Source organism: Cetorhinus maximus, chromosome 18, assembly GCF_964194155.1.
Source record: "Cetorhinus maximus chromosome 18, sCetMax3.hap1.1, whole genome shotgun sequence".
NCBI classification, from domain to species: Eukaryota; Metazoa; Chordata; class Chondrichthyes; order Lamniformes; family Cetorhinidae; genus Cetorhinus; species Cetorhinus maximus.
This window is the reverse complement of record NC_135896.1, coordinates 46451169-46473705: the sequence shown is the minus strand read 5'-3', so window position 1 is coordinate 46473705 and position 22537 is coordinate 46451169. Positions and strand designations below refer to the sequence as shown.

General features: G+C 44.8%; 1 protein-coding gene across 4 annotated transcripts in view; it reads left to right on the top strand.

The window, feature by feature from the left end:
* The first annotated feature begins 13992 nt into the window (after window positions 1–13992).
* Window positions 13993–22537, top strand: part of fermt2 (FERM domain containing kindlin 2) — a 131948-nt gene continuing 123403 nt past the window's right edge. For all 4 annotated transcript variants that reach the window (XM_078562614.1, XM_078562613.1, XM_078562612.1 and 1 more), the window contains exons 1-2: window positions 13993–14425; window positions 15332–15542. In XM_078562614.1, the coding sequence (XP_078418740.1) occupies window positions 15386–15542 (157 nt within the window). In that variant the 5' untranslated portion in view covers window positions 13993–14425; window positions 15332–15385. The remainder of the gene's footprint in view (window positions 14426–15331; window positions 15543–22537) is intronic.

Below are 22537 nucleotides of genomic sequence, written 5' to 3'. Positions count from 1 at the left end.
CTCTCATCCCCTTCAGGCCATGAGTTCCAGACTCCCACCACCCTCTGGGTGAAAAAAATTTCTCAATTCCCCTCTTAGCCTTCCACCTCCTACTTAAATCTATGCCCCCTGGTTATTGACCCTTCTACTAATGGAAAAAGTGCCTTCCTATCTACCCTATCTATGCCCCTCATAATCTTATACACCTCTATCAGGTCCCCTCTCAATCTTTGCTGCTCCAAGGAAAACAACCCCACCCTATCCAATCTTTCCTCATAGCTCAGACCCTCCAATCCAGGCAGCATCCTGGTAAATCTCCTCTGCACCCTCTCCAGTGCAATCACATCCTTCCTATAATGTGGTGACCAGAACTGCATACAGTACTCCAGTTGTGGCCCTACCAGCATTTAATACAGTTCCAGCATAACCTCCCTGCTCTTGTATTCAATGCCTCGGCTAATAAAGGTAAGTATCCCATATGCTTTCTTAACCATCTTGTCTACCTGGCCTGCTACCCTCAAGCATCTGTGGATATGCACACCAAATCTTCTGTACTTTCCCCTTATCTTCAGTACTTTCCAGGGTCCTACTCTTCATAGTGTAATCCCTTGCCTTGTTAGCCCTCCCCAAGTGCATGACTTCACACTTTTCCGGGTTGAATTCTATTTGCCATTGCTTTGCCCACTTGACCAATCCATTGATATCCTGCAGTTTACGGCTATCCTCCTCACTATTTACCACCTTAACAATTTACGTGTCACCCGTGAACTTCTTGATCATACCCCCTACATTTAAGTCCAAATCATTTATGTACAACACAAACAACAAGGGCCCCAGCATCAAGCCCTGCACAACCCCACTGGAAACAGACTTCCAGTCACAGAAACATCTCTCTATCATCACCCTCTGCTTCCTGCCTCTCAGCCAATTTTGGATCCAACGTTCCACTTTGCCTTGGATCCCATGGGCTCTTACTTTCTTGACCAGTCTGTCAAGAGGGACCTTATCAAAAGCTTTGCTAAAGTCCATGTAGACCACATCAAATGTATTCCCCTCCTCAAAAAATGTGATCAAATTCATCAAACACGACCTTCGCTTAACAAATCCGTGCTGACTATCCCTTATTAATCTGTGTCTCTCCAAGTGCAGATATATTCTGTCCCTCAGAGTTCTTTCCAGTAACTTCACCACCACCGAGGTTAGACTAACTGGCCTGTAATTTCCTGGTCTATCCCTTCCTCCCTTTTTTAATAATGGGATAACCTTAGCAGTCCTCTGGCACCTCACTTGTGGCCAGAGAGGATTTGAAAATTACTGCCAGGTCCCCTGGTATCTCCTCCCTTGCCTCCCTCAACAGCCTGGGAAACATCTCATCTGGGTCTCTGGATTTATCCACTTTTGAGGGTGCTAAGCCCGCTAGGACCTCCTCTCTCTCTATGTTAATTTCCTATAATTTTTCACAGTCCTCCAGCCTGATGTCTATATCTGCATCATTCTTTTCCATTATGATGATCGAGGCAAAGTATTCATTGAGGACTGTACCCACGTCTTCTGGGTCCACACACAGATTACCGCTATGGTCCCAAGTTGGTCCTACCCTTTCCCTAGTTATTCTCTTGCTGTTTATATATTTTAAAAAACCCTTTGGGTTTTCCTTTATTCTACCCACTAATGCTTTCTCATGCACTCTCTTAGCTTTCCTAATTTCCTTTTCAAGTCCCGACTGCACTTTTTATACTCCTCTAGGGACTCTGCTGTATTGAGCCCTCAGTATCTGCCATAAGCTTCTCTTTTTTTTTAATCCTAACCTCTATGTCCCTTGACATCCAGGGTTCTCCTGACTTGGCTCCCCCACTTTGTCTTTACGGGAACATATAATCTTGCTATTTCCTCCTTGAATGCCTCTCACTGCTCTGATACAGTTTTATCTGCAAGTAGCTGCTCCCAGTCCAATTAGGCCAAACCGTATCTCATCTTAGTAAAATTCACCTTTCCCCAGTTTAGGACCTTTATTCCCGGTCCAACCATATCCTTTTCCATTACTATCCTAAATCTAACTGAGTTATGGTCACTATCTCCAAAATGCTCCCCTACTGATATGCCTACCACCTGCCTGGGCTCATTTACGAATATTAGGTCTAGAACTGCCCCCTCCCTTCTTGGGCTGTGTACTGGCTAAAAAAGCTCTCCGGGATGCAACTTAAGAATTTTGCTCTCTCCCTACCTTGCACACTAAAACTATCCCAATTAATATTTGGGTAGTTAAAATCCCCTCCTATTACTGCCTTATTATTCTTACACTTCTCTGAAATTTGACTGCATATTTGATCCTCTATCTCTCACTGACTGTTTGGGTGCCTATAGTACCCACGCAACTGTGTTTTTTACTTCTACCCATATGGCCTCATTCGATGATCCTTCCAGGATATCATCCCTCCTCACTGCTATAGTTGAATCCTTGATCAATATTGCAACGCCCGCTGCTCTTCTATCCCCCTCTCTAGCTCGTCTGAATACCCTATAACTAGGAATGTTGAGCTGCCAATTCTGCCCTTTTAGCCAAATCTTGGTCATAGCTATGATATCATACGCCCACGTGCCTATCTGTGCCCTCAGCTCATCTGTCTTATTCCTCAAGTTCCTTGCATTAAAATATATTCCTTAGTCTTGCTAAACTCACTTCTTTCTTATCCAGCTTATGTTTCCTCTGCCTTCCAGACTCACTTACTAGAGTTTTAACTTCTAATTCCACCTCAGCTTCTCTCCCTTCTGAACTACTTTTCAGAATCCCATCCCCCCTACCAATTTAGTTTAAATCCAACCCAACAGCATTAACAAACCTCCCCGCGAGGATGTTGGTCCCATTCCTGTCCAGATGTAACCCGTCCAACTTGTACAGGTCCCACCTTCCCCAGAAACGGTCCCAATGCCCCAAGAATCTAAAGCCCTTCCTCCTGCACTATCTCTCCAGCTTTCACCTGCTTTATCCTTCTGTTCCTATACTCACTACTGCGTGGCACCGGGAGTAATCCAGAGATTACTACCTTTGAAGTCCTGCTTTTGAATTTCCTACCTAACTCCCTAAAGTCTGCTTGCAGGACCTCATTTCTCTTTCTTCCTATGTCATTCGTCCCAACATGGACCACAATCTCTGGCTGTTCACCCTCCCCCTTCAGAATGCCCTGCAGCCGTTCCATGACATCCTTGAACCTGGCACTCGGGAGGCAACATACCATCCTGGAGTCATGAGTGCGGCTACAGAAGTGCCTGTCTACTCCCCTCACTAATGAATCCCCTATCACTATTGCCTTTCCAAACTTCTTCCCCCCTGACCAGCTGGACCACCCACAGTTCCATGGCCTTGGCTCTGGTTGGCCTCCACAGAAGAACCATCACTTTCACCATTTTCTTATGGTTTGCGAGTGAGATGCACTTGAGAGATACCCTGTCTACCAGCCTGGTCCCCATCTTCTGTCTGGCAGTCACCCATTCCCTCTCTGCTTGCACTTCCTTAAGCTGCGGGGTGACCACGTCCTCAGAAGTACTATCCACGAGCCTCTCAGTCTTGTGAATACATCGTAGTGCCCCCAGCTGCCGCTCAAGCTCCAAAACCCGGAGATCGAGTTGCTCCAGTTGGAGGTACCTCCTGCACACATGGTCATCCAGACCGCCAGGAGCGTCTAGATTTCCTACATAGCGCAGGATGTGCAAATCACAGGACTGAGGGACTGTGGTATAGGTGCACCCACAGTGCCGGTAGGAAGGAAATTCTAGCGACAGTGCAGGAACAGCAATATAGTTCCAAGTAAGGATGGTTTTGTAGCTTGGAGGAGAATTTGCAGGCGGTGGTGTTCCCATGCATCTGCTGCCCTTGTCCTCCTATGTGGTAGAGGTCGTGGGTTTAGAAGGTGCTGTCGGAGGACCCTTGATGAGTTGCTGTTGTGCATCTTGTACACACTACTGCCACTCTGTGTCAGTGGTGGAGGGAGTGAATGTTGAAGGTGGTGCATGGGCTGCCTTGTCCCGGATGGTATCGAGCTTTTTGAGTGTTGTTGCAGCTGCACTCATCCAGTCAAGTGGAGAGTATTCCATCACACTCCTGACTTGTGCTTTGTAGATGGTTGGGGAGTAAGCTTTGGGGAGTAAGGTGGTGAGTTACTTGCCACAGAATTCCCAGCCTCTGGCCTGCTCTTGCAGCCAGAGTATTTTTAAGGCTGGTTCAGTTCAGTTTCATGGTAACCTCTCATGATGTTGATAATGCAGGGATTCAGCGATCGTAATGCTATTGAATGTCAACGTGAGATGGTTAGATTCATTCTTGTTATAGATGGTCATTGCCTGGCACTTGTGTGGCACAAATGTCATTTGCCACTTATCAGTCCAAGCCTGAATATTGTCCAGGTCTTTCTACATTTGGACTTGGACTACTTCAGTATCTGAGGAGTTGCGAATGGTGCTGAACATTGTGCAATCATCAGCAAACATCCCCACTTCTGACCTTATGATGGAGGAAAGTCATTGATGAAGCAGCTGGAGATGGTTGGGCCTAGGACACTACGCTGAGAAAGTCCTTGAGCAATGTCCTGGGACTGAAATGATTAATCTCTAACAACCACAACCATCTCCCTTTGTGCTAGGTATGAATCCAACCAGTGGCGAGTTTTCTCCTGGACTCCTATTGACTTTAGTTTTGCTAGGGTCAAATGATCCCTTGATTTCATGGGCACCTTTTTGTACCTTCTCAGTAAAACAATTGGATCCTCTGTTGATCTCTAACAATCAAACAGCCCAGGCTTACTGTCAGGCAGACTGCAGAACAGGTCACATGACTCCCTTCAATTACATTAAATTTAAAGATACTGTCCCAAATTATAGTAATCTTATAAACTTCACAATTGTAACACTTCCCCCTCTAACTCATTACCATAGTTATGTGTTTTCATAAACAGCACCCAAAATATAACAACTTATAACATGCTATGCACTCTAACAACAAACTTATTCATTACACATAGTACAAGTAACATTTTCTCCCCATGCTGTCACATCCAGTAAACAGTCCATCATAACAGCTTCACAATGTTTAATCTGCATCAGTCAAATACATGTGGCAATTATACGAACATATGAAGTAGGAGGAGTAGGCCATTCGGCCCCTTGAGCCTCCTCCACCATTCAATAAGATCATGGCTGACCTGTGTTTCGAGTTCCACGTTTCCATTTACCCCAGATAAACTTTGATTCTGTTGTCTAACAAGAATCTATCTACCTCCGCTATAAAAATATTCAGTGACCCTACCTTTACTGCCTTCTGAGGCAGAGAGTTCCAAAGTTGCATAACCCTTAGAGAAAAAATTTCTCCTCATCTCTGTCCCGTAAGTGCAACCCCTAATTTTAAAACAGTGTCTCCTAGTTCTGGACTCACCCACAACAGGAAATATTCTTTCCACGTCCACCCTGTCAAAACCATTCAGGATCTTATATACTTCAACAGAATCACCTCTCCCTCTTCTAAACTCCAGTGGAAACAAGCCCAGTCTGTCTAACCTATCATCCTAAGACAACCCGCTCATTCCAAGTATCAATCTAGTAAACCTCCTCTGAATGGCTTCCAATGCATTTACATCCTTCCTTAAAGAAGGAGACCAAAACTGCACACAGTATTTAAGATGTAGTCTCACCCATGCCCTGTACAACTGAAGTATAACATCATTACTTTTATGTTCAATTCCTGTCATTATAAAAGGATAGCATTCCATTAGCCTTTGTGATTACGTGCTGTACCTGCATGCTAATTTTTTTGTGACTTCTCTGTTTAAGTAATACTCTGCTTTTTTATTCTTCCTGCCAAAGTGAACAACTTCACATCTTCCCACAGATATTTGCCCACTCACTCACCCTATCTATATCTTTCTGCAAACTCCTGATATCTTCTTCACAATATGCTTTCCTACCTATCTTTGAGTCATCTGCAAATTTAGCTACCTTCACTCCTTCACTCCTCTCATCTAAGTCATTGATGTAAATTGTAAAAAGTTGAGGCTGCAGCACAGATCCCTGCGGGACACCACTCGTCACATCCTGCCAAGCAGACAAAGACCCATTTATGTATACTCTCTGTTTTCTGCCAGCCAGCCAATCTTCTATCCAGGCTAATATGTTACCCCTATACTATTGAGCTTTTAGTTTCTGCAATAACCTTTGATGTGGCACCTTATCAAATGCCTTCTGGAAATCCAAGTACAGTATGTCGACAGGCTTCCTTTATCCACAGCACATGTTACTCCTTCAAAGAACTCTAATAAATTAGTTAAAAATGATTTACCTTTCACAAAACCATGCTGACTCTCGCCAATTACCATGGGCAGAATTTTTCGCTCGGTGGGCGAACACGCACCTGACCTGCTCGAGTGTGAAATGATGCACGTTGACATCGGCCAGGCGTGCCAACGTCAATGGACACACTCATGATATTTCGCTAGGTGGGCACACGAGGGAGACAGAGGCGCACCCACCATTAGCTAAGAGGCCAGTTAAGGCCCTTGACGCACCAATTGCCTCCAAGTTTATGTAGCCCATGTGAATTTTCGGCCGTCGCAAAGGCAAAATAGGCAGGCGGACAGGCCAAAATTTGCAAAAGCTCATCCACGGGCGGAATAAGAAGGGTTAGCAGCATCGTCAATGTGAGTAGTGAGGAGTTTTGGAGATCGTGCACTGCTGGTTGATTTTATGAACTGGACAGCATCGTCTCGCTTCAGAACTGCATTCTGAGCATTTCTAGGCTTCATTTCAGGACACATTGGTGTCTTCCAGGCCCACAGAGCATTCAGACCGTGTGGACCCTTCCAGGTATCAGATAGCCTTCTGTAACCCTGGTAATGGGGATTGTGGTCTCCGCTGGTGGCAACTCCTCTGTGGAGGAAGTGAGGCGTGAAAGGGAGAGGAGGCCAGGTGTCCCGATGCAGTTTCCTGGGGAGCGACCTGCGGGAAGAGAGGCGCAGGCACAAGGGCAGTAGGGCTAGCTGGCAGTCCAAGGTGGAAGGCGCCACAGGAGACAGCACTATCCTGCTGCCAGGGTTTACAGGCGGCGATGCAGCTGCCTCAATATGTCTGAGGTGCAATGCCGAACAAGGCCTGCCAGGCTGAGCGAGCCAGAGGCTTTGCGTCAATTGCTGGATTCCTCCGGGTCCAGGGTGCCATCCACTGCACACATGTTGCCATCACAGTGCCAGCGGGTCGGCCGGGTGCCTTTGTCAACAGGAAGGGATTCCACTCCATGAACATGCAGATAGTGTGTGATCACAAAATGCAGATTCTGCATGTCTGTGCAAGGTACCCTGGCAGCTCCCATGACGCTTTTATCCTGAGACACTCCCAGGTGCCAGGGCTATTCAGTGCTCCAGCCAGACTGGATGGTTGGCTGCTGGGTGACAAGGGCTATCCCCTGAAAAGTGGCTCATGACACCACTCCACCACCCAAGAACAGAGGCCGAGCAGCAGTACAACAGGAGCCATGCCCCACAAGGGCGGTGGTAGAGAGAACCATAGCTCTTTTCAAGATGCACTTCTGATGCCTGGACCATTCAGGGGCACATTGACACATGCTCTGGGGGGTATTGCACTGATAGTGGTTGCATGCTGCGCTCTGCATAATCTGGCACTGGCAAGGGGGGACCAAGTGGAGGAAGAGGATGTTGACGCAGCTGTGCAGGATGATGACCCCAGTAGTGAGTCCAAGGACGAACACAGTGAGGAGAACACTGAGGGCATGGACGCAGAAGTGGGTAATGTCCAGGGAGGCAGAGACACCTGGGACACTTTGATCCAACGTTCCTTCAGCTAGCCTACCAAATAAGAACCACCACCACATGCCAGGGCTGCAGGCTCCATACTCGATCCCTGAGAGGACCATTTCCTTGGCCACCAACATACACTCTGTGCCTGCGCAATAAAGTTTTAGGAGACACACATTGATCATTACATAATGGCTTATACTACACATACAGGACTAATGAGGCATACTGAGGCCAATAGTACAAAATAAAATCTCATTTAATTGTGCATTTGAAACACAGTTGAAATGAACATAAACCAGTGTTCTTAATCACACCATTAAAAAAGTTAAAGCAAAATGGGGGAACAAAATATCACCCATGATAAGGCCGTCTTCTGCTTAAGGTGCTTTACATTTACGTTTGCGGGTGCTACGTCTAGGTACTCCCCCCTCACTGGCACTGCTGACTCTGCTGCCTTGTTGGCCTTGATGACCTTGGCGGTCATCCTCTGGCCCGAGAAGCCTGTGATGGCCCCATCTGGGAGGGAGCGGCCAGTGCCACAGCTGGCATCTCCCCAGTCGCTGCAGCCTCATCAGATGTCGCGGTCACTGGCAGAGGGGCGGAGGAGCTGCTGGTGTCATCCGGAGCCCACAGAGATGACAGGCAGCTTGTGCGCCAATGTGAGGTTGCTTTGGACCTCCCAGCTCACCATTGATGGCGGGGCACCTAGCAGGGATACTGGGTGCCCCATCCACCTCTCACACTAACACTGACCAGCTGAGGTCATTGCCGGTGTGAGGGTTTGCAGGTCCGACTGCATCCTCAGGGACCCCGGAGTCGCCTCTCCATGAGAGTCGCCACTCTCTCCATGGAGGAGGCACTCCGCTCGGCCATGAGGGTCAACGCAGTAGTCATGCTCCGCAGGGACTCCTCCACAACAGACACCATGGCGCGCATTTCTTCATGTATTTCCGCCGGATCCTCCCACACACCCCGCTGGACTTCCAGCATCTGCTGCCTAATTGACGACTCCAGAGGCCAATCACCAGCCATCGACTGAGCATTGTCCTGGTCTCCAGCAGTTCTCTAACTGCCGGCGCCCTGGGCACTCTCTGCCTCCACCTGCACCTCAAGCGAGTGTGGAGTGCCCTCACCAATGTGCATCGAGATACTAGATGGTGATCTTATGCCCACCAAGGTGCTGGTATCTGCGCTGGTGCCTGCTTGATAGAGAGGGTGTGACCCAGGTGCGTGCTGAGCATGGTGGTCCTCCGGGGTCAGGGGTGGGTCTTCAGGCTCCTCATGGCGAGCGCCTGCTGGTAAGCCTAAAAGGGAAAAGAAGGACATGTCATTAGTTTAAGTCATGACACTGTCACTGTGCATGCCAGGCACCCTGGCAAGCCAACAGATATCTGCATCATGGTGCCCTCATCTTTCAATTATCAATGGGGACTCCAGTTTCCAGGCTCACATCAATATAGAGACAACATTACAATGGTTGTAATAGCAGACATTCTCACCTCAGTGCACGATACTCTTACCTTCATCTGGCATCCCAACCTCGCTGCGGTCGGTTGATCAAGTTGCATGGCGAGTGGCCAACCCTTAACTGTTCTGCACAATGACCCACGCCAACGGTACTCACCTTCCCGATCACAGCAGATTGTTAAAGTGCTTCCAGCACTGCACCCATGTTGCCTCACCACGTTGTGGCTGCTGACCCAGGATGCCGCCTCCTCCCAGGCCTTTTTGGTGAGGTGCTGGGGCCTCCTCCTCCCGTCTCTGGGGACAAGGGTTTCCCTCCTGGCTGCCACCTCCTCCAGCGCAGCGAGGCACTCATTGGAGGAATGCGGGGCCAACAGCCCTGCCGACCCTGCCCTCCCACCTGCCATGTCCAACCACACTGGAATCCATCTTCACTTCAGCATCCTTCTGTGGCAGCCTTCCAGGGGCTGCCCGGGCCGCTTTTGAATCAGCCGCTGAGTGGCCACTGGACCCAGCGTATATCATGCCCCTGCTCCCGCCCGCCCCTTCTCGGAGCTTGCCCAGCCCTCTTTCATGCTAGGCGGGCCTTAATTGGCCCACCAGCGTAAAATCACGGTGCCATGCTGACAGCATGCAGCGGTCGGCTTCCCGACCACCCCCGCCTGCCCCCACCGAGCCAAGGGCAAAATTCTGACCCTTGGGTTTTTCTAAGTGCTCAGCAATAACCACTTCAATGATCTAGCTACCTCTTTTAAGACCCTAGGATGTAGTCTATCGGGACCCAGAGACTTGTCAGCCCGCAGCTCTATCAGTTTGCTCAGTACCGCTTCCCTAGTGGTTATCATTTCACCAAGTTCCTCTTTATTACTATTACTGGGATGTTTTTTGTATCCTCTACGGTAAAGACAGAAGCAAAATATTTGTTCATTTCATTCGCCATTTCCTTATTATCTACTATTAATGCCCCATTCTCAGTCTCTAGAGGACCAACACTCACTTTACCTACTCTTTTCCTGTTTAAATGCCAGTAGAAACTCTTGCCATCTGTTTTTACATTTCTAGCTAGCTTCTTCTCATACTCTAATTTCTTTCCCCTGATTAACCTTTTAGAAATTCTCTGCCGTTCTTTATATTCTGACCAATCATCTGACCTGCCACTCATCTTTGTGGAGTTATATGCTTTTTCCTTAAGTATGATGCTTTCCCTAGCTTCTTTAGTTAACCACAGATGGTGGGTCCTCCCTTTAGAATTTCTCTTTACAGTAGGAATATACTTATTCTGAGTATTCCAAAATATCCCCTTAAATGTCTGTCACTGCTTTTAAGTTTTAAAGTTCTTCTTACAGCGGTTCTTAAAAGTCCTTCCTCTCAAATGGTGGGAAAGTGTTTTTTTTTGCTAGTAGCGCCTTTCTCATGATGATTAAAGTCCATTTTGTTTTCATGTCCTTGGTTAAAAGATGGCACAATTGACTCTGTCTGGGAAACTTTGTCAAGACAATATTGCTGATTTCTGATAGCCCCTCTGGGTTTTGAATACCTGCTGGTATCAATTGTAGACTCAAAAGAAATTCTCTGTCACAATGCTTTTTACCCTCTGGATTCTGTATTTCCTTTGGTTCTTCTTTAAAATCAGTGTTGACTTTTTAACTCAGTCTTTGGATAACCCTGTTCCGATTTTAACTTCTGATCTTCATTTTCTTTCATGGCTGTAGATTCATTAAGGTCCAGGTCAAAAAAGAAATACTCAGCCAAACAAACCTTTGAGAAATCTTTCCCAGGTTTACACACAGGATTAAGATTTCCCTTCGCTGCTTTCAGAAGTTCATTAGAGTCATATTGATGATTAGTCAAGAAATCTTGGTACTCTTTCTTTAGCGAGTTTCCTTATAGCTTCGAACTCCTTTACAAGAACAACGGCTTAATCCGTCTGAAGTTTCAGTTTTTTTTTCCAAAGCTTTAATATGCCTTCGTAGTTTTAAAATAATTGTATTCGCCAGATTCAAATTATTCTGGTTTACCGCACTGTCCTTCCTTGTGTGTTCATTCGGCTGGAACCCTGCTGCCTTATTCTGTTCTGACTCCTATGACTTAGAGTCTACAGGCAAGTTCAAAGCAGACAGAGTCAGTTTGTTTGCATTTGATTTTAACTCCTTGTGGTCAATCTGAGGGGTTATTGTCTCTTCCATGTTAGAAGTTTGAACTTTTGACTCTATAGGCACCCCTTGAGTCAAGCCCTTGTCTTTCACAACAGATTCAAAGTCAAGTATATGTTCTTCTGAGTTCATTAATGGGGTCGTTACATCTGTATCTTGAGTTGAAACAGTTCTTTCAACAGCAGGATTACAATTAGTCCCTGATTCTTTGAGTACATTGTCAATTTCAGTAAACCTGCTTCCCATCCCAGGAGCTGGCAACACCTTATCCCCTGAGAAGTCATTTCATAGTATGAATACTATAGGCTACCAATAGGCAATTCAGACACTACTCCAACAATAACAGAACCATTGACTAAGGCACAGTTTAAATTCACTCTACACAATGGAACAGATAAACAATTTCTATCAATATCCTGCATCAATACTCTTTTTATTTGGCGAACTCTCTGTCGAAAAAAATCACATCTTTTGCCAACATCAAGCTTTGAGCCGAATCTGTATCCCAAAGAATAGTTATCATACAATAGAAAAATGGAGTTGCTTCACCCTCAAATTTAAAACTCCCGTAATCTTTTATGCTCCAATTTACATCCACTGTAAATACAATAAATAGTATTGGCTTGTCACCAGCTCCATCTACTGGCACAGCATTCTCCGGACAAACACTGGACACACTCAAAAGAGCTAGATGTCCGGTTTTATAACAATAAGAACATATTAGTCTCCTTGAATCATTTTTATCTCCTACACTTTCTCTTTCATTACTCTGAGAAGTATGTCTTTCCAGTTCCACCATCCTCATCATAATTAGTGTTATGTTCACTGTCAGATCGCTGATCTCTGCAGCTTCTTATATTGGTTTGCAAACAAAGGTTTGTTGTCATCCAGGTATTTGTTAGATGTCATAAAAATAAGTTAAAACAGCTGCCTCCCTGATATTTGAAACTTTACAGCCTTCCAGATGGGATTTGATTCCTAAAGGAATACTGTTATTGATTTCCTCCACTAACAACATCTCACCAAGGTTTTCAAAATCTTGCTCTAACTTTATTGACCTATACTATCGACCAAAGATCATCCCTTTTTCTCTAGCATATTCCACTAAAATCTGATTATGACCCATCAATTTTCTAAACTTATGTCTATAAGTTTCTGGAACTAGCCCACACACATTGAGCACAGCAGTCTTAACTATGTCATAATCTGCAGACTGTTTGTCAGAGTCAGATAAACTTCCAATGCTTTTCCTACAAAACACTTTGTAATAAGACTGTCCAAATTTCTTGTAGCCATTGTAACATTGCAGCACTTTTCTCAATTGATAAAAAATATATCTCGTCTCTTTCCTCACTGAATTTAGGCACTAGGTGAATATCCCTATGACAAATCAAAACTAGGAGTTAAATTTGACCCTTCGTCAAATTTCCCTCTCATTCCCTGATTACATAATCAAAATCTTTCTCTGTCCAATTCAAATGTCTTACCTTCCCCCTCTCTTTGAAATTCTAATTCAAGTTTTCACAATTCCCTTTCTCTTTCTTTGTCCTCTGTTTCGAGCTCGTTTTTTTCATTTCTTCTTTTTCAAATTCAAATTTTTGCTTTTTTCTATCTCTTTCCAATTTGAGTTGCTTCATTTGCAACTGAATCTTGGCTAACTCAACCTGCACCTTATCTGGATTACCTTTTCCTTCCTCAATGTTTAAATGTTGAGCCAATAGCTCAACTATTTCTGCTTTCATAGTGCCTACTTTTAACTCTATTTCCAACTTTTTCTGCCACTCCTTTGAAATTAAACTTTATTTTCAAATCCCTCCATGGTGTCACACCATCCTGTCTCTCCAATGTCCCCCAACCCTGCAATATTCTGGAATCTTTGCCCCCCCCCTAATTCTGGTCTGTTGAGCATCCCCGACTTTAATTGCTCCACTATTGGTGGCTATGCCTTCAGCTGCCTAGCCCTTAAGCTTTAAAACTCCCTCCTTAAACCTCGCTACCTCTCACTCCTCAAAGCTTACCTCTTTGACTGAGCCACTTTTACTCTCTCCTTAAGTGGCATGGTTTTAAATTGCAAAACAAAAACAGAATTACCTGGAAAAACTCAGCAGGTCTGGCAGCATTGGTGGAGAAGAAATCAGTTAACGTTTCGAGTCTTCACGACCCTTCGGTAAATTGCGTTTGGCGATGCTCGCGTGATGCACTTCGGGATGGTTTACTATGACAAAGGCGCTATATAAATGAAAGTTGTTAAACATGCAGACCTTCATAAAGCTGTATTTCTGTGATCAGATCTGCCCGCTTAAACAAAATCAAACCCGCCTAGGCTCAATCCCTTCCAGAAAAATGCCTGCATTACAATGTATATAAACTCTAAAAGCTGGGCATGGTAATTGTGACAAATGATGAGCTGGAGATTTGCACTTTCTAAAAAAACTAAAATGGAAGGGTAAAAGTGGACTTTTTAAGGCGAAACCCAACAGCTGAAGGGTGCATTTCCACTGAAGTTTGCAGGCGTATGAATGCTAACGGGAATACCGTCCTGTGTGTGTGTGTGTGTGCACAGAATATCCCTGGAGCTCGAGGCCCGGATGTGCGGCGCTGCTTCTTCTCATTTCCATAAAAGGCAGCGGAGGCTCGGCTTCATTGTTGGGAGTGAAGGGATCCCGGTGGGAGCGAGCGAGCTGGAGTGGGGGTGGAAGCGGGACTGGGTGGAGGCTGAGACACAGACAGTGGGGGAGAGAGAGAGTGTTTGGGACGGGGCTCGAGCGCAGCCATGGACAGGCAGCTGTGAGCCGGAGCTGCTGAGATTGAACTTTGAGGCGAGTCCGAGTGACGTGTTGAAGTCCAGCATAGAGAGAGAGAGAGAAAAACCCAGGATTGACTCCATTAAACGTCCAGCAGGGAAGCGAAGAGCCGGCAGTTCGGACACTTCTTTTCCTGCGCCTACACTGTGGGAAAACTGTTAAATTATATCTCTCCCTCTCTTCCCATTACCGGGCAACCGCCAACATTACTTCCAGTGGATTCTCTGAGGTAATTTTATTTCTGCATCTTGGCATTATTTATCCTGGAATAACTGTTGCTACCGAGCAAAGCCCCCCCCCCCTCCTCCCAATCTCTGGGCCACACTCGGTGACTTTGGAAATCCAGCCTCCATTCAGCTTCGGGGACTCTGGGTCGGGCAGGGAGGGGATGGTGGGGGGGTTGATTTTATTTTTGGTGGGGGTGAATTTGCAGGGAAGCGGTCTCCTGAACCATCTGGATGCAGTGACAGGCGGGGAGGGGTCTGACACGATGGGCTTCGCGCTGAGGATGGTTTGTTAAAAAAAAAACGGAAAGCGCGTTTAAAGACGCCCAAGGTTTTCATTGTATTGTATTCGAAGCCCTTTTCCCCTCCGCTGCTTGTTTATACTGAAGGGGTTTTTTTTTAAAAAACCCGTTTCAAGATTGTGATCTGCAAAATCATAAATCAGCTCCTTCCCGCACCCACCCCCAATTATATATTTTTTTTGGAAGTGCAGTTTGTATTCACACGCTGGGTTAGCAATAAGATCACAAACATTGCGAAGCCTCATTTTGTTCTCGAGAATGTGTAACTTTATTTTTTTTTTAAAAAAACCGATTTCAACAGGTTTTCAGCACTGCCGAGAATCCGACAGTAATTTGAAGCCCTATAACGGAAAATGTATGGCAGTGGAAAGCCCACTCCTGGCAGTTAGTTTGTACGTGCAAAGACCTTCAATTCGATTATCTTTGACTCCTGTGATCTGTATTTAATCTACATTGGTTTGCAAGATCTGTTTTACCTCAGGTCTTTGCTGTGCTGTCACCATATGTTGCCTGGGTGGGTGGGGAACTGAGTGACATTATTCGTTTATTCCAATAGCCGATCATGAGCTTGCCCTGACTATTGTTTAATTATTTTTTTTTTTTAACCAGCTCGCTTAACTCTTTCACTGCTCCCCACCCCGGGTAAAAAAAAATAAAATAAAAATGGCTTTGGACGGTATTCGGATGCCGGATGGCTGTTACGCTGATGGGACGTGGGAACTCAATGTTCTTGTGACCGACCTGAGCCGCGATGTTTCCCTCCGAGTGACCGGAGAAGTGCACATAGGTGGAGTGATGCTCAAGCTGGTGGAGAAATTGGGTAAGTCCTGATTTTAGTGGGTGTGTCCTCACTTTTGCCAATCCCAAACAGCAAAAAAAAATAATAAATCACGCATGAATGTTGTCGACACAGCGGTTGCACCGATGCCTTGTATGGGTTCTAGTTTAGACCGATTGATGCACTGGCGGTGGTGAGAGAGAATTTCACAATGTTGAGCGAAACCCCCAGTTTTCCTTTCTGCTGGACTGCTGCCAGCCGGGGTCTGAGTTATGTTGAACTTCACCAGGAAAGGGTAAAATTCCCTGTATGTTCGTGCAAATCACGAGAGCGCTCATTTCAAGAATTTTGTTTGTCGTTCAGTGGTTTCAAGTCCGATGGTAAATGTTGGATAAATGGGTTCAGAGACTCCCAACCCACCAACGTAAAGAATTCGTAAAATACTAATCGATGTCTTGTAGCATATAGATTTACAAAATTCTGGTCTTAAACGTTTATTAATGGTATATCACAAGGAGTTGGAAAGGGTCACTGTCGTTATTTATACCATGGCTTGTATTCCAAGGGCTAACTCGACTCTGAAGCTTAGTGGATTGTATTGTAGCAAGTCTCATCCTTACCATAGGCCTTTCCTATTACTTCCCTAATACATGGCCAGTTGTCTTGTTTAAAGATTATCATAACTGATGTGTTGCCTTGTTTAAATTCCAAATATCAACAACTTGTGTTTATATAGCACCCTTGACATAATAAAATGCCCCAAGGTGCTTCACAGGAGCATTGTAAAGTACATTTTGACACCAAGCCTATTAGGGCAGATGACCAAAGGCTTGGTTAAAAAAGATATGTTTTAAGGAGCATCTTAAAGGAGGAAAGAGGAGAGGTGTAGGGAGGGAATTCCAGAGGTTAGGACCTTGACAGCTTAGGGCACAGCCATCAATGGTGGAGTAACTAAAATCTGGGATGCTCAAGAGACCAAAGTTAGAGGAGTGCAGACATCTTGGAAAGTTGTGGAATTTGAGGAGATTTACAGAAATGGGAAGGTGTGAGGCCATGGATTGGTAACGAAGATGCGAATTTTAAAATCGCGACATTGCTTAACTGGATGTCAGCATTGGTCAGCAAGCACAGCGGTAGTGGGTGAACAGGACAGCACAAGTAAAGACACGAGTAGATGGCTGGAATTTTATAGAGGGTGGAATGTGGGAGGCCAGCCACAAGTGCATTGAAATAGTCAAGTTGAGAGGTCACAGTGGCATAAATGAGGGTTTCGGCAGCAAGTGAGCTCATGCAAGGGTGGAGTTTGGCAGTGTTATGGAAATGAAAATAGTTGGTCTAGTGGCATTATATGGTCGGAACCTAATCTTGGGGTCAGATATGACCACAAGGCTGCAAACAGTCTGGTTAGCCTCAGACAGTTGCCAAGGAAATGGATGGAGTTTCTGGCGGGAACCAAAGATAACAGCTTCCTTCATCTTTCATCTAGCCTTTTTATATTAATTGGCTTTTCTATAAGACTAGAAGATGTAGGAGCATAAGTAGGCCATTCAGCACATCAAGTCTGTTCCACCATTCAGTGAGATCATGGCTGATCTGATAATCCTGAACTCTACTTTCCTGCCTTTTCCCCATAACCCTTATTCCCTTACTGATTAAAAGTCTGTCTATCTCAGCCTTGAATATACTTAACGACCCAGCCGCTACAGCCCTCTGCGGCAAAGAATTCCACAGATTCACTACCCTCTGAGAAGAAATTCCTCCTCTTCTCTGTTTTAAATGGGCGACCCCTTACTCTGAGATTATGCCCTCCGGTCCTAGACTCTGTCACAAGGAGAAACAACCTCTCAGCATCTACCCTGTCAAGCCCCCTAAGAATCTTATGTTTCAATAAGGTCGCCTCTCATTCTTCTAAACGCCAATGAGTACAGGCCCAACCTACTCAACCTCTCCTCATAAGAAAATCCCTCCATCCCAGGATCAACCTAGTGAACCTTCTCTGGACTGCCTCCAATGCCAGTATATCTTCCCTTAGATACGGGGACCAAAACTGTTCACAATATTCCAGGTGTGGTCTAACTAGTACCTTGTATAGTTTTAGCAGGATTTTCCTATTTTTATATTCCATTCCCTTTGAAATAAAGGCCAACACTCCATTTGCCTTCCCTATTAACTGTTGAACTTGTATGCTAGCTTTTTGTTATTCATACATTCTAAGTTATGTTACATACAATTTTTATTTTATGTAGCTTGGAATAGCTTGAGTAACACACAATAGATTTGCTCTTTTTAAAGTTAAGTGGCTTCATAGGTAGCAATGTAAACTCCTTCGTAGCATGTTGTTTTATCTCTAAGGAGTCTTTGATATGTGAATGACTAGCATAGATAAGCAATTGTAAAGAACTGGCATAGATAAGCTTCTGTGAAGCAAAAACAGAATTACCTGGAAAAACTCAATCTGCCGAAGGGTCATGAGGACTCGAAACGTTAACTGATTTCTTCTCCACCGATGCTGCCAGACCTGCTGAGTTTTTCCAGGTAATTCTGTTTTTGTTTTGGATTTCCAGCATCCGCAGTAGCTTTTAGCTTTTTGTTTTTAAGCTTCTGTGAAGGGCTGGAACGCTAATAAGTTTTGGTTGTGTAGAAATAGTTTTTTATTGTTCTGTTAAAACAATGGGATGTAGAGATTCTGGATTGAAGACGCATATCCCAGAAGATTTCAAGAAGAGGAGCGCTAGAGCTTTTATTGTAGGAATGGAAGGGTCATCTTACATATATGACAAGCTATCCTGATCCAGGGAGTGTGTTAATGCTGCATTTAAGCAGAGGGTCATTCAGTTTGAGGACTATCTGGCTACACATAATACTGCACAGAAGATGGAAAGTTCTCCATAACATGCATTCCTACAGTGTGAGAGGGGCTAAGATAATTTGATTTGGCAGCATAGGGGTGGTATTAAATGCCCACATGCAGGGGAGCAAGAGAAGAGTAGAAATGCTGATGTAAGACACCTTTTAGAAGTCTCGGACTAGTACAGCATTTTCAATGTGTGTCACAGGAAGGATAATCAGGAACTAAAACACTGAGATGAAGCTGTTGTATTAAGACTGTTAGTCTCAAGAACACTTGAAGCTCGACACCATCCAGGACAAGGCAGCCTTCGATATCCATTCCCTTAACTACCAATGCACAGTGGCAGATGTGTACTATCCTACAAGATGCTGGGCAGTAACTCACCCAGGCTCCTTTGAAAGCACCTTCCAATTCTGTGACCTCTACCATCCAGAAAGACAAGGGCACCAGACGCATGGGAACACCACCACTCCAAGCCAAACACTATCCTGACTTGGAACTATACTGCCGTTCCTTCACTTGCTGGGTCAGAATCTTGGTGCTGCCTCCCTAACAGCACTGGGGTTGTACCTACATCACATGGGCTGCAGTAGTTCAAGAAAGTGGCTCACCATCACCACCTCGAGGGCAATTGGGGATGGGCAATAAATGCTGGCCAAGCCAGTGACACCAACATGCCGTGAAAGAATAAAAACACTTGGCAGTATAGTCATCTGGGAAATTGGGAGATTCCCTGAGTGTCTGCACAGTACTGTTTCATCAGCTGTCGCCTTTTTTTTTGAGAATCCTGTGTTCTTTCAGTGGAGTCATTCTACCTCTGTTAGCTGTTCAGTAGAAGATTTGTTAATTAAATGTATCGATGGCTTGTGATGCTTTCCAGATACTAGGATAAAGGATATAATGGTGCAGATGGAAACTAACTTTCCTGATGTAGTTGGGAGAACAGTCAAAAATTGTGGTTCATGTAGGATCCATCAGCTTGGGAAGGAGTGGTTAGAGATGTTGCAGGATGCATTTGAGGAATTGGGGAGTAGATTAACAACTCACTGCTTCTGAACATGTTACTATGTTGGGATGTTTTACCATGTTAATGGTGCTATATCAATGCAAGCTACTTTTTGTGGGATTCTTGAAATCACTTGTCGTCATAAAACTAAACTAAGTTGGTGCGTCAACCAGTGCTTGAGTAATGTGCTAAGATTTTTGGGTTCCCAATAAGTTAGAATGATCTTTGGGGCAAGGAAAACTGTGTAGATGTTCGGCTTCTCCTGGTCTGACTGACTGACTGGTACCAGTTTCCTTGATGAAGCCCACAGGGGCAGTGGCAAATATTTGAACTAGTAAGAGGGGAAAATGATGATTGGGGTTGGGGGGGAGGCGGGGAAATATAAAATCCGAAAAGAATAGAAGCTGGCTGTAGGAAAGAGGGGATGGTAGGTGCCAATTTGAATGCAGACACTATTGCCACAAATCAGCAGGAAGAATAAATATGATTATGTAAGGAGTTATTCCATAACTCTCAATGAGGATATTGAGGAAGAAGGGCTCAACCGGAAGGGTGCACCTTCTGTGGCTAACTAAAGAAGTTTAAGAGTAGTATCAAATTGAAAGGAAAGGTGTACCATGAAATTGGAGTATGAGGGAAAAATAGCAAGAAATGCCAAAATGGACAGATAAAAACTTCTACAAGTACATGAAAAGGATAAGAGTAGCTAAAGTGAGCATTCTCTCCTTAGAGGGTGAGATTGGGAATTAATAATGGGAACCAAGGAAATGGCAAAGACTTCGAACAAGTATTTTGTATCCTTCTTCACAGTAGAAGACACAAAATGCATCCAAGGATTAGTAGGCAATCAAGAGGCAAATGGGAGGGAGGAAAAGTAATGGGAATACTAATAGGACTTAACTGTCAAGCTCCCTGGACCTGATAGCCTACATCCTACGGTCTTAAAAGGGGTAGCTGCAAAGATAGTGAATGTGTCGTTTGTAATCTTTCAAAATTTCCTAGATTCTGGAAAAGCCCCAAAGGATAGAAAAACTGCAAATGTAACACCTCTAGGAAGGAGGAAGACAGAAAATAGGAAACTATAGGTCAGTCAGTCTGATGTCTGTCCTAGGAACATAGGACGCAGGAGTAGGACATTTGGCCCTTTGAGCCTGCTCCACCATTCACCAAGATCATGGGTGATTTGATTGTGGTCTCGACTCCACTTTCCTGTCTGCCCCCCATAAATCCTTGACTCCCTGTCTAAATCAGCCTTGAACAAATTTAATGACCCAGCCTCGACTGCTTTTTGGGAAGAGAATTCCACAGGCTAACAACCCTCTAAATGAAAATTTCTCCTCATCTGCACCTTTAAAAGGGAGACCTCTTATTCTTAACTGTCCCCTAGTCTCCCCGGTTCTAGTCTCCCCCATAAGAGGAAACATCCTTCCGGTACCTACCCTATCAAGTCCCATCAGGATCTTGTGTTTTAACAAGATCGCCTCGCATTTTCCTAAAGCCCAGATGGGCGTAGACCCAACCTGTTTAGCCTTTCTTCAAGATAAGCTCTTCATCCCAGGAATGAGTCGAGTGAACCTTCTCTGAACTGCATCTAACACAATTATACCCTTTTTTCAAATAAGTAGACCAAAATTGTACACAATACTCCAGGTGTGGTATCACCAGCCCTGTACAGCTGCAGTAAAACTTCCCTTACTTTTATATTCCATTTCCTTTGCAACAAACACCAACATTCTATTTGGCTTCCTAATCACTTGTTATACCTGCACACTAATGTTTTGTGATTCATATATCAGAGCATCCAGATTCCTCTGTACCACTGAGTTCTGCAATCTCGCTTCACTTAAATAGTATACTGCTCTTCTATTCCTGCTAAAGTGGTGAGTTTACATTTTCCCACATTATACTCCATCTGCCAAATTTTTGCCCACTCACTTCAAATGCTAGAATCTATTATTAAAGAGGTAGTAGCAGGGCATTGAAAATTATAAGCAGAGTCAGCATGCTCTTGTGGAAGGGAAGTCATGTTTGACAAATTTATTGGAGTTCTTTTGAGGATGTAACAAGAAGGGTGGATAAAGGGGAACCAATAGATGCTGTGTATTTGGATTTCCAAAAGGCATTCGATAAGGCGACGTAGAAAAGGTTACTACACAAGATAAGAGCATATGGCATTGACCGTGATATATTAGCACAGATAGAGGATTGGCTAGGAAACCATGTCAGGATAAATGAATCATTTTTAGGATGGCAAACTCTAGTTAGTGGAGTGCCACAGGGATCAGTCCTGGGGCCTCAAGCTATTTACGGTCTATGATTGGATGAAGGGACTAATTGTGTTGTAGCCAAATTTGCTGACGATGCAAAGATAGGTAGGAAAGCAAGTAGTGAGAAGGTACAAAGAGTCTGCATAGGGATATGGATAGATTAAGTGAATGGGCAAAATTTGGCTGTAGGGAAATGAGGTTGCCCTCTTTGGCAGGAAGAATAGCAAAGCAGAATACTATTTAAACGGAGAGATGCTGGAGTATGAGGGATCTGTGTGTCCTTGTACATGAATTTGATAAAGTTAGCTTGCAGGCACAAGGGAGATGTAGTATAAAAGTAGGGAAGGCTAGCTATAACTATGCAGAGCATTGGTGAGACCACACCTAGAGTATTGTGTAATTTTTTGATCACCTTGCCTAAGGAGGGACATACTAGGATTGGAGGCAGTTCAGAGGAGGTTTACTAGGCTGAATCCTGGGGTGAAGAGTTTGTCTTGGGAGGTAAGGATGAGTATGTTGGGCCTACGCTTATTGAAGTTTAGAAGAATGAGAGGTAATCTTATTGAAACCTAGGATTCTGAGGAGGCTTGACGGGGTAGAGGATGATGTTTCCACTTGTGGGGGCATTTGGAACCGGGGGCACAGTTCAAAATCAGTGGTCTCCCATTTAAGACTGAACTGAGGAGGAATTTCTTGTCTTGAGGCTGCTAGTATTTGGAATTCTCTTCCCCAACGAGCAGTGGAGGCTGGGTTACTGAATATTTTTAAAGTTAAGTATGATGGATTTTTGATTAACAAGGGAGTCGAGGGTTATGGGTGGGGGGAGGGGGGTGCAGACAGAAAAGTGGAGTTAAGGCCAGAGTCAGATCAGCCATGGCCTTATTGAAAGGTGGAGCATGCTTGAGGGGCTGAA